Raw genomic sequence first — 12,588 nt, forward strand, 5'->3', positions numbered from 1 at the left:
CCAAAAAGACCAAGAGAATTATTAGGTGACAAAGTTGGTGAGAAGACTTTTCATTGTGTGTTACTTGCAACATATCTCTGTACCATCACACTCTAGCAGGTAGGTGGACAAGGAAAAAACAGTGGCTGGTGTCAATACTGACTCTCTTACCCAGAGCCCCCTTGGGCACAGAGAGCAGTTTGATTGGTTCAGCATTGTGGGAGAGTCCAGATGCCTTCTGAAGAGTCCTCAGGATTTCAGTGTTCTGAAAGTGGAACAACAAAAAGCCATTTCATAATGAATTCATTATTTCCCCCAGCTCTACGGTTGTTGGTTTAGACCTGCTACTGAAAATAATTACATGTAGACCCATACACAAAACAGTTGGTGAGGTGCTGACTAACAGAAAGTTAGCAAATCTAAGAAAAATAAAGTCGCACATACTGTACATCTTGTGCAACTCTGTTTACAACTCTGTTTAACAAGGGGTCACCTTGACCCTGATCAAACCCTTCAGTGGCTGTTAGATTCTCACTTTTCCCCTAGTCTCCACAGCACAGTCCAGTGCTGTCCTCTGTCTCTTGTTCCTCATGTGGACCAAGGCTCCAGCCTGCAGTAACAGCTCCACCAGGGCCAGGTGACCCCCTTTCACAGCCTCGTGCAGGGCCGTGTTGCCCTGGTTGTTGGACAGGTTCACTGAGGCGTTGCTCTGGAGGAAGACAATATAGAAACGTCTGATCGCACACTGTTTTGCTGCTCACAATAGGTGGCCTTTTTAATGAAGCTTAGGTGGTATGGTTTACAACGTTTAGACCAACACGGTCTCTGTCAGGCGATTGCCCTGCTATCATTTTTTCCACTTTTTGGTCCCTGACAGCTATAAAGACCCACACTTAGCCGTTTATTTCCCCAGTGTGATGGTGTTGGCCTGTTTGACCCACTAGGGGGCAGCAGTGTCAGTGTTCTGTTCACCTGCAGCAGGATGGTTGCTGTGTCCACGTGACCTCTGAGGCAGGTGTGAATCAGAGGGGTGTTGCCATAGCGATCCTTCTTATTCAGCTTGGCGTTGCACTCCAGCAGTGATGTCACTACCTGAACATAAAAACCAATGAGAGATTGAATCTTTTTCCATCTTTGCCTCAGACAATCTGCAGCAGATCTGTGTGTTCTTTCAAACACTTCAAGCTTTTGGCCCGAGTCTGCCTGGAGTCCTAGATGGAAGGGGAGGTTGGGACTATCCCGTGGTTTCTGGGTGAGCCGGGGTAGCTCAATCAACCGCAGCTAAAGTATAGTACTGTGTGCCCACCTGTATGTGGCTGTTCTGGCTGGCCAGGTGCAGTGGCGTGGCACTCTGACTGTTGCGTGCGTTGACGTTGGCCCCGTTGCGGCTGAGCAGGGACACCAGCGCCGTGTGACCATGGAGCGCCGCAACGTGGAGGGGAGTGAAGCCATCCACACTACTGCTGTTCACGCCCAGACCACTGGCCTGCAGGCACACAAACTTCTGGAGGCAAACACACACACACAACAAAACAGACAAAGGCACAAACATCAAGTTAGCTGGACAGCTCTGCAGGAACATTACAAAACTCAACAAAATCTCCATTCACCATAGCTTTAGTACTACCAGTAAGGCCCTGTGTGAAGATTGCTGTTTGTTTGCTCATTGTACATCAGAAAGAGGTTCGGTAAGTATGTTTGTCAGGGTATGGAGCCTGCAGTAGTGCTGAGACATGAGAGGGTTGTTGTCTGACCTTCTGTGATGGCCCACAGTGTGGACACTGGCACAGTGGGTGGCACAACTTAGTCCAAGAGGGCAGCCCTGCTTCCTCCTCTGGCTCCTCGTCCAACCACTCCAACAGGTACCGCACCATCTCTATGTCTCCATCGGCTGCCGCACGCAGCAACTTCTCCACCTGTCAGTCAAACAGAGAGAGGCAGCCTATTAGAACAGCAGACACAGGGCCTTTAGAAACTGCCAACATGGATCACAAATTACAGATAGTCAATCCTACAAAAACTTTGTGTGAAAGCTCTAAATATTAGCATCCCTCAATAAATAGAAAAATACTGCATCTAAATTTCACCTACCTTCCCTCCCTATTCCTGTTCCCTAAAATGTTAAGTCCCCTATTTAGGGGACTTTAAGCAGTTCTGGACTAGTTCTGACTGATATTTCTGTGTACAGTGTGCTCTGTGAATGGCGCAACATCAATTGCTTTACACTCCCTAAAAGTGCTGGTTCTCTTCATTCAAAATGCGCTATTTGCAAGCGCAGCTGTGAGGTTCACAGACATATTCGCATAGGGAGCGACACATGATATTTTCTGGCCTATCCAGACAAAGGAACGATTTCCCAGTTCCTGTGACCCTCGTAGCTGCGCATGGAATAGCTCATATGAAAACGGGAGAGTCTAGCGGATGGAAAAACCACAAAATAATTTCGCAGAACTGAAACTACTTTCTCTCGGTCACCGATGCACAAAATCTCTTTGTGCTTAAAGCAGAAGTTGTAACAAGTCTGCACACATTTGAATGGTGTCCGAGTCGCTCAGAAGACGTTTGGCAGAAAAGTTGTCGGTTCTATGAAAAATGGCGCCAATATTGTACTGTCACAAAGTATGATCATATTTATTTGACAGTTATAAAGCTGAAATATTATAGTAAGTCGTTTATAATTTGATTGTTACTATATTTAGAAAGCACTTCAGTCATTTTAAGCCCTATTGCCCCACTTTTGTTGAATAGGAAGAAAAAAAACTATCGTATGATTTCTCATATTTCTACTATGTTCTTCGGCTTGTGTCATCAAAAGTGAGTACACCTCAGCAATTTATAACCACTTACCGGAAGGGTGAGTCCCAGACCTTTCTAAAACTATGCAGCATTACCAGTTATTGTTTATGGCCATCTCATGAAAATAATTACTTTTGGATGTCTTTTTAGGCAGAAATCTACATTTTGCACTAACGCTCAAGAATTGAATTAAGAGGATGGTACTCCTCTCAGACATTTTCAGGGTCAACCCTGCCTAAAGCAGGGGTCCTGAGTGCTCTGCTCACCTCTTTGTGGAGGACCCTGTCGCAGTCGGGCCTGGCCTCAGAGCTCTGGGAGGTGGTGCTGGAGACAGAGGAACGGCGGCTGCTGCAGTCAGAGGCCTCGGGAGAGCGGTTAGGGGACTGGCAGGAACAGCAGGGGGGGAGAGAGAGCCCCGTCAATCAGCTGACCATACCACACACAGATCATGATCCGGTTTCCCGATAGAACTTAAGCTTACCAGTGTTTTAACGATGCATCGTTACTATAACGTCCGAAGATGTCACATGCATTTCCCAAAACACCACGTAGACAGAATGTTAACTAAGTGCTTAGTTGGAGCATGTGTCGATACTGATAGCTGATCTGAGAGCAGCGCTTTCGCCATTCAAATCTCATTCAAATGATTCCACAATTCTGACGACGGATCAGCTCCTAAATAGATATTATTTGGCTGCAAATGTTGAGGCGGCTTATTCTAATGCTTACCCCCTAATAATGCACTAAAATCACAGAATTGGCACATCATCGCGCTCGTTGTTTCACATCATTAAATATATTGAGGCAATTTAAGACAGTACCCTACAATAAGATAAATAAAACGTAATTGATTGAACATGAAATTGAGTTGAATATCATTCAAATACATAGGCCTATGTAGCATATACTATATTATTTTAATGCAGTGATCTCAGTTTTTATTTGAAGCATCTTTTAATCATTCGCTTGTTTGTGGAAATTGCAAAGACATTGGCGACTTTTGAGTTCGTTCTGAAGTTATCGGCGGTTACTGAGAGACCGAAACATCATGATTCTAAGTTTAGCAGAGATTTTCTAACGACCCACTTAGCTTTTCTTCGAGTGGTCTGAGGTAGTCGGTAAACAACTAGCGTTTTCAAGTGAAACTTCAACGACGGTTTTGGGAAACAGCTCGGCGATTTAACGATGCTCCTACGAAGGTTCTAACAATGAACTTAGCCTTAAGATGCTTTTGGGAAACTGGGCCCAGGCTGCTACTAGCAGAGCAAGTAAATTAGATTTCTTTGGAATATTTAGGACAATAAACCTACAGGATTCTGGTTAATGGTATTTTAACAGGTTGGCTGGTCAGAGCCATTAGTTTATCTAATGAAATGCTGTAGTCCCACTATTCTGAGTCAACTCTTCTATGTGATGACATTTGACTTACATCATTGCTATCTCTTCTGTGAGAACTGTTGTGTGTCAACTCCAACAGCGTCAAAATCTGCAAGACAGACACACACACACACACACACTATTACGTATGAGCACATGCAGTGCATTGGGAAAGTATTCAGACCCCTTGACTTTTTCCACATTTTGTTACGTTACAGCCTTATTCTAAAATTGATTAAATTGTTTTTCCTCCCCATCCATCTACACACAATAGCCCATAATGACAAAGCAAAAACATTTTTTTTATGTAGTAAATGTTTTATTTGTTTAAAAATAAATAAAACTGGAAATATGACACTTGCATAATTAGTCAGACCCTTTACTCAGTACTTTGTTGAAGCACATTTGGCAGCGATTACAGCCTCTTGGGTATGACGATTAAAGTCTTCTTGGGTATGATGCTACAAGCTTGGCACACCTGTATTTGGGAAGTTTCTCCCATTCTTCTCTGCAGATCCTCTCAAGCTCTGTCAGGTTGGGAGCGTCGCTGCACAGCTATTGAGATGTTAGATCATGTTGAAGTCCTGGCTCTGGCTGGACATTCAGAGACTTGTCCCGAAGCCACTCCTGCGTTGTCTTGGCTGTGTGCTTAGGGTCGTTGTCCTGTTGGAAGGTGAACCTCCACCCCAGTCTAAGGTCCTGAGCGCTCTGGAGCAGGTTTTCATCAAGGATCTCTCTGTACTTTGCTCCGTTCATCTTTCCCTTGATCCTGACTAGTCTCCCAGTCCCTGCCGCTGAAAAACATGCTTCACCGTAGGGATGGTGCCAGGTTTCCTCCAGACGTGACACTTGGCATTCAGACCAAAGAGTTATATCTTGGTTTCATCAGACCAGAGAATCTTGTTTATCAGGGTCAGATTCCTTTAGGTGCCTTTTGGCAAACTACAAGCGGGCTGTCATGTGCTTCCGTCTGGCCACTGTGGAGTGCTGCAGAGATGGTTTTCCTCCTGGAAATGTATCCCATCTCCACAGAGGAACTCTGGAGCTCTGTCAGAGTGACCATCGAGTTCTTGGTCACCTCCCTGACCAAGGCCCTTCTCCCCCGACTGTTCAGTTTGGCCGGGCAGCCAGCTCCAGGAAGACTCTGGGTGGTTCCAAATAATACCTCCAAACACCATTTAAGAATCATGGAGGCCCCTGTGTTTTTGCTTTGTCATTATGGGGTAATGTGTGCAGATTGATGAGGGGAAAAAAGTAATATCATCCATTTTAGAATAAGGCTGTAACGTAACAACATGTGGAAAAAGTCAAGGGGTTTGAATACTTTCCGAATGCACTGTACATGCTTGCTGTAACAAACACATACTTTATTTGCACATTTGAGCATGACAAGCTTTTTCTTTAAAAAAGGGCCCATCTGGTAAAATATTTGTATGTGACTGACTAAGTCGCTTTGGATAAAAGCATGTGCTAAATAGCATATATTAAGTGGTTTAGCAAATCAGGAGTCCTCACTCCTCACCTTAGAATTCAAAGCACACTGTAGTGGAGAGTCCTTGGCCTTGTTGTAGATGGCGGTGCTGGCTCCGTTCTCCAATAGAACCTCGATGATGCCCTCGTAGCCCCAGCGGGCCGCGATGTGCAGTGGGGTGTCCCCCTTGTCGTTCTGGATGTTCAGACGGCACGTGGGCAGGTCGTAGTACACCAGAGCCTTAACACACTGAGACACGGATGGGATAACACCGTCAGACTAAAAGCAATCTCCTCTGAACTACCATAGAGCGCGACACCGTCAGTAGAGTCTGTCATCATCCTCCATATACCTGTACTTATTTACAGCACTATCAATACAGATCACAGGAAGTTGGTGGCACCTTAATTGGGTAAGGACGGGCTCATAGTAATGGCTGGAATGGAATAAATGGAATAGCATCAAATGCAAACACATGGTGTCAATGCGTTTGATACCACTCTATATGCTCCATCCCAGCCATTATTATGAGCCATCCACCCCTCAGCAGCCTCGTGTGATATAGATACTTTCACTTCTGTCCCATGTACTGTGACTGGTTGCACTTCCTCAGCTCTATCCCTCAGATTACCAAACACATTGGCACAGTCAAAAGCTGTTGAAATTACAGATTGTGCCTTTTAAAAGAGATTTCAACTGGAGAGTGGCTCCCCAGACTGACTTACATCTTCATGTCCATACATACAGGCCAGGTGCAGAGGAGTGTTTCCATTGTTGTCCTGGGCATCTGTGTTCGCCTTATAGTGCAAGAGCAGCAGCTTGATGGGAGAGAGTGAAAGAAGAATATATGTCAGAGAGATTGTACACAGTCTGTGTAACAGAAGTATCCTTTTTGTATACAGTTTCTGTGATATAGTGTAGCTCATCTTAGCCTGGTTCCAGATCTGTTTAGGAGTAGGTAAGGCAGCACAAAAAGATCTGGAACCAGGATATAACTGTCCTGCTAGCGTCCTGTCTCACCGTGACTCCCTGGTAGCCCTTCTGACAGGAGAGGTGCAGGGGTGAGAGGGCGTGGTAGTCTGTGGCGTTCACCAGAGCTCCCTTAGACACCAACAGGTCAATCAACAGGGACTGACCTACCACGGCAAAGACAGGCTTTTTACTTTATTTAGACAGTGGGAAATGAGAACGGGATGAAAAGTACAGAAAGTGGCGGATCGGGGATTCGATTCCCCCTGCCTTTAGGGTCTATGTGTGGTCCCAAGGAAGATGTGTGGATCAATAGGCCACCCTCAGGCACTTATTAGCATCACCTACCACAGACAGCAGCGACATGAAGTGGCGTGTATCCTCGATCGTCTCGAGAGAAGGGCGTTACAATGGACGGGTCATTCAGTCTTCTGCGCGAAGCAGACAGTATTAGAGAAAAAGGGAAATGAAACTTCAAGGGGAATTACAAAAGTAGAAGAATAAATCACGTGTTCTGTTTCTATCCACTGCATTTAATGACAACAACACAGAAAGAGAATATGATTCCACTTGGAGTGAGAGAGAGAAACAGACAAGTGAAGTGTCTGAGACTTACCTGATGGGTGGGAGAAAGGGGATATCTAGTCAGTTGCACTACTGAATGCATTCAACTGAAAAATGTTTTCAGCATTCCTCTGAATCAGAGAGGTGCGGGGGGGGGGCTGCCTTAATCGAAGTCCATGTTATCGGCGCCCAGGGAGTAGTTGTTGTGGGGGGGTTATCTGCCTTGCTCAAGGGCAGAACAGCAGATTTTTCCACCTCAGGTATTCGAACAAGCAACCTTTCGGTTACTGTCCCAACGCTCTAATCGCTAGGCTACCTGCCGCCCCATCATAACAAACCTGTGTGTGGTATTGCGTGCGTGTGCTCACCCAGAGACCCGGAGCTCACAGTGATCACAGGAGCAAAGGGGGTGACACATTTTCACCCCATCCTCATCGCTTTCGTTTTCACTCAACACACGCTTGACCTCCGCTTCGTTACCGTTGGCTATGTACTACAGGACACACACACACACACGTTAAAAAGAAAAAAAATGGAAAACAATTGATTTGAAAAAACCCAAAGAAAGTTGGTTAAACAATGTTTTCATGTGAACAAATTAAATTGTTTAATGAAGTAAGGTATCCATCTAGCCAATAGACCATGATGCCCAGTCAGTGCTGGGGAAGCTACTCTGAAATCATAGTTTACCAAGCTACCAATAACTCCACACTAGAAGTTACCGCTACACTAGAGCTACCCTTAAGAAACTAAAGCCACTTTGAAAAATGTCACAGACTACAAATTGCAAGAACAGGTCACTCTGGGGTCAGGTGTTAACAGAATGTGTAATTTAGCCTACTGAACAGGACAACTGTTTGAAGTGAGAATTAGGCAGGTCCGATGCCCTCATATTTTCTTATATTTTTGCAAAAAAAGCAGTGTGTAGTTAGCTACGTCACTACATGGCAAAAATGTTATTAACTACAGAAACCACTACCAAGATTAGAATTGAGTTCAACTACCAACAAGCTACTGCAAAATGTAGATAAATTACTCATTTACTACATGTAGTTCACTACTCCCCAACACAGAGTAAAGCTTTCCTCCCCCCTAAAACTTGGTCATGTTCTCACCTCAAACAGACAGTTGATGGGGGTAGCATCGTTCTGACAGAGCAGGTTTATTTTCTGTGTGAAACGCACCTTGTCGTTCAGTTCCCCTGAGCCCTGCAAACCACAGACACAGTCACTTACTCTGCACACAGGGACTTTTTTCCCCTCACTCATTTCAGTCAAGTTCGCTCACTATTGTGGCCTGTTATGACAGGTATTGCAGTGATAAAGTGGTGTATCTAAGTCAACAGTGCTTGGATAGGATATCAGCTATAACAACGTTGTATGTGCTGGTGGTGTATAAAGCCATTTTCACAACATTGAGCCAAGTCAAGCTAGCCAGGGCCCAGGTACACCGAGTGAACAAAAACATTAAGAACACCTGCTCTTTCCATGACAGACTGACCAGGTGAATTCAGGTGAAAGCTATGATCCCTTATTGATGTCACTTGTTAATTCCACTTCAAAATCAGTGTATATTAAGGGGAGCAGACAGGTTAACTTTACTATGGTAGGGGGCAGCATTCGGAATTTTGGATGAAAAGCGTGCCCAAATTAAACTGCCTGCTACTCGGGCCCAGAAGGTAGGATATGCATATTATTAGTAGATTTGGATAGAAAACACTGAAGTTTCTAAAACAGTTTGAATGATGTCTGTGTATAACAGAACTCATATGGCAGGCAAAAATCTGAGAAAAATCTAACCAGGAAGTGTGGAAATCTGAGGTTTGTAGTTTTTCAAGTGATTGCCTATACAGTATACAGTGACTTAGGGTTCATTTTGCACTTCCTAAGGCTTCCACTAGATGTCAAGTCTTTAGAACCTTGTTTCATGCTTCTACTGTTACTGGGGAGAGAATAAGAGCTGACTCAACAAGTGGACTGCCTGAGGCCAATGAGTCGTTTACTGCGCGGTGACGCAGGCACGCCGTTCCTTCTTTTTCCTCTGTAATGAATATGCTATTGTCCAGTTGGAATATTATCGAAGATTTATGATAAAAGACCCTAATGATTGACTGTAAACATCATTTGACATGTTTCTACGAACGGTAATGGAACTTTTTTACTTTTCGTCTAGGGTTTTGCGCTCGCGCATTATGCCTTTGGAATAGTGATCTGAACGCGCAAACAAAACGGAGGTATTTGGACATAAATATGGAGTTTATCGAACAAAACGAAAATTTCTTGTGGAAGTAGGAGTCCTGGGAGTGCATTCCGACAAAGATCAGCAAAGGTAAGTGAAGATTTATAATACTATTTCTGAGTTTTGTTGACTCCAGAACTTGGCGGGTAACTGTATAGTTTGCTTTGATGGCTGAGCTCTGTACTCAGATTATTGCAAAGTGTGCTTTCGCCATAAAACTTTTTTGAAATCTGACACAGCGGTTGCATTAAGAAGTTTTTCTTTAAATAACAGTTTTTTTTTAAATCAACGTTTATGATGAGTATTTCTGTAAATTGATGTGCTCATTTACTGGAAGTTTTTGGAGGCAAAACATTTCTGAACGTTACACGCCAATGTAAAATGGGGTTTTTGGATATAAATATGAACTTTATCGAGCAAAACATACATGTATTGTGTAACATGAAGTCCTATGAGTGCCATCTGATGAAGATCAAAGGTTAGTGCTTAATTTTAGCTGTATTTCTGGTTTTTGTGACACCTCTCCTTGCTTGGAAAATGGCTGTGTGGTTTTTCCTTGTTTAGGCGCTGTCCTAACAATCTAATGCTACGCTTTCGCTGTAAAGCCTTTTTAAAATTGGACACTGGTTAAATTAATCAGAAGTTTATTTTTAAAATGGTGTATAATAGTTATATGTTTGAGAAATTAGAATTATGAGATTTTTGTTGTTTTGAATTTGGAGCCCTGCTATTTCACTGGCTGTTGGCGAGTGTCCCGCGGGTGGGACGCTAGCGTCCCACATAACCTAGTGAGGTTAAAGAAGAATTTTTAAGCCTTGAGACAATCGAGACGTGGATTTTGTATGGGTGCCATTCAAAGGGTGGATTGGCAAGACAAAAGATTTAAGTGCCTTTGAACAGGCGCACCAGTTTGTGTCAAGAACTGCAACGCTGCTGGGTTTTTCACACTCAACAGTTTCCTGTGTGTATCAAGAACGGTTCACCACTCAAACGACATCCAGCCAACTTGACACAACTGTGGGAAGCATTGGAGTCATCGTAGTGGAACGCTTGACACCTAGTAGAGTCTATGCCCCGACCAATTAAGGCTGTTTTGAGGGCAAAAAAGGAGGGTGCAAATCAATATTAAAGTTTTATACACTCAGTGTAGTGTAACGTAAGAAAGGAGCCACCCTGTGTGAGTGCTACTGTACTTTGCTGTGCTCACCATTTGTCTCTGGCTCAGGAAGTTGACCTAGCTGATGACTGTGTGAGTTCTGTACTGTGCGAGTACTACTGTACTGTAACGTACTGTCACCTTTCGTTCCTGGCTCAGGTTGAGGTTGCCCTGGCTGATGAACTCCACGGCGGCCTCGAACGACGTCAGCCAGTAGCTCAGCTCGTCCTTGGTGGAGTTACAAAAATTGAAGTTCTTGATGTAGCTCAGGTTGGCCATCCTGGAAGAGCATGCTTGTTAGTTAAACACTTAACACTGGCTTTTAATCCGTTAATTACTAGTTAATGAATCAATTAATGACTCGGTTTAATTACTAGGTCACTTTAGTAATTCATTAATTCATTCAACTAGTTTACTTGAAGTAAATCAAGTCATTCCATGGTCAGTGGTATTAGTAGGTTGAAGGTTTTATGCTGAACATCTTCCTCACCAATTGGGGATCTCCGTCTTCACCAGTAAGTACAGAATGACAGAGAGAAGATCGTCTGCACATACAGCCTCTATGCTCACTGCATGCGAAGGAAAAAAGGGAAATGAAAGGAAGAACTCAATTACGGTGGTTCCTTCGGTAACTGTAACCTGTTAACGTGACTGAGGTTTATGGCAGGGGCACACAATAGACTAGAGAGATAAGGCTCTTTAAAATGAATACATAAAAACAGCTTCATCCTACAAACATATGAGTGTTGCTTTACAGAGTTGCTTTACCTGTGAAATGCCCACACAGTCTGTCTAACCTCTGAGACAAGACAATCTTCCTCTTTCCTTGTCGTTTAGGCTTTAAATTGGTAAATTGGCTGTTTGGCCAACAGAAATTACGAGTGGATCACACCACACCACAGAGACAGGGTAAGGGTTGTTATGTGGCCAACAAGGTTTGATTTCGAAAACAAACTGGACAAACACATTAGGCCCTAAGAGACAGGATATTGTTATGCGTATGTACAGAGTTAATTATATTACCAGGCAGGGAGTGAACAGAAATTGAGGAATGGAGGACATTATGTGGGACTGTGCAGTGTTCAGTCAACTTTCCTATACACCCTGACCTGGGCGGTTACAATGACCAGCCTTGTAAGCTACTAATAGTAACTTAATGTCATCATAAAATATTGGTAAATCAGCACTTCTACACATGTAACATTTTATACCTGTAACTTTCTGGATGAAAGCAAAAATGATATTTTACTCAGAGGCCGAAGCATGACCTTACAGATTTGCATAGATGTGGTAAAGAGGTGGAACACAGACCATGGGGGGGTAGAAAAGGGACGGCGGATTGGCACACAATCAACAAATCTGATCTAACAAGGTGGCAATCAGTAATGATTTATGTATTGTAACAGGCCCACAATCTGGTTACTACAGTCCGATTTGGATATAATTGGCTGTTTCGATGCATAACATTTAGAAGTAGTTGGTTTTCAGGTTTCGAAAAAGTGACTCCTAAATACTAACTCCCGTTCCTATAAGCTGGTTGCATAGCTAGCGTGGAGAAATCGGTGGCGGTAGTCAGTCGTTTTTAACTGTATCAATGCAGTTGATTGGTGACAATAACATGAAATTGTATTGGGGTTGACATTCATATTATACTCAGATTTTTACCTCAACACAGTGTGAAATACACATATAAACAATAGCCTAAATGTATGCTGAGGGGCAATGAGGAGATTCAGGATCTTTCCCCCACACGTTTCCATGGCATTTCCACAGTTTTTTTTAACCAAGTCAGTTAAGAACAAATTCTTATTTACAATGACGGCCTACCGGGGAACAGTGGGTTAACTGCCTTGTTTAGGGGCAGAAAGACAGATTTATACCTTGTCAGCTCGGGGATTCGATCCAGCAACCTTTCGGTTACTGGCCCAACGCTCTAACCACTAGGCTACCTGCCGCTCCATGGTTGAGTTCCATTGATCTCTTTACCGCATCTATGGTACCATAACAAATGGTCCAGAATCCATTTTAAGGCATTTAC

At 43.6% G+C, this 12,588-nt stretch overlaps 1 protein-coding gene across 5 annotated transcripts in view; it reads right to left on the minus strand.

Moving 5' to 3' along the window:
* LOC106573252 (ankyrin repeat domain-containing protein 27) overlaps positions 1-12,588 on the minus strand; it is a 38,593-nt gene that overhangs the window by 2,428 nt on the left and 23,577 nt on the right. For 2 of the 5 annotated variants that reach the window (XM_014148155.2, XM_045696910.1), the window contains 15 exons: positions 11,041-11,119; positions 10,692-10,830; positions 8,272-8,364; positions 7,525-7,649; positions 6,941-7,023; positions 6,644-6,759; positions 6,349-6,441; positions 5,675-5,872; positions 4,205-4,261; positions 3,042-3,158; positions 1,734-1,895; positions 1,286-1,483; positions 952-1,071; positions 515-688; positions 151-244 (listed from right to left, as the gene is read on the minus strand). In XM_014148155.2, coding sequence (XP_014003630.1) covers positions 151-244; positions 515-688; positions 952-1,071; positions 1,286-1,483; positions 1,734-1,895; positions 3,042-3,158; positions 4,205-4,261; positions 5,675-5,872; positions 6,349-6,441; positions 6,644-6,759; positions 6,941-7,023; positions 7,525-7,649; positions 8,272-8,364; positions 10,692-10,830; positions 11,041-11,119 — 1,848 coding nt within the window. Of the gene's footprint in view, positions 1-150; positions 245-514; positions 689-951; positions 1,072-1,285; positions 1,484-1,733; positions 1,896-3,041; positions 3,159-4,204; positions 4,262-5,674; positions 5,873-6,348; positions 6,442-6,643; positions 6,760-6,940; positions 7,024-7,524; positions 7,650-8,271; positions 8,365-10,685; positions 10,831-11,040; positions 11,120-12,588 lie in introns of all 5 variants that reach the window. The other 3 variants (XM_014148153.2, XM_045696907.1, XM_045696909.1) reach the window with 2 other exon arrangements.

This window comes from Salmo salar, chromosome ssa16 (assembly GCF_905237065.1).
Source record: "Salmo salar chromosome ssa16, Ssal_v3.1, whole genome shotgun sequence".
NCBI lineage: Eukaryota > Metazoa > Chordata > Actinopteri > Salmoniformes > Salmonidae > Salmo > Salmo salar.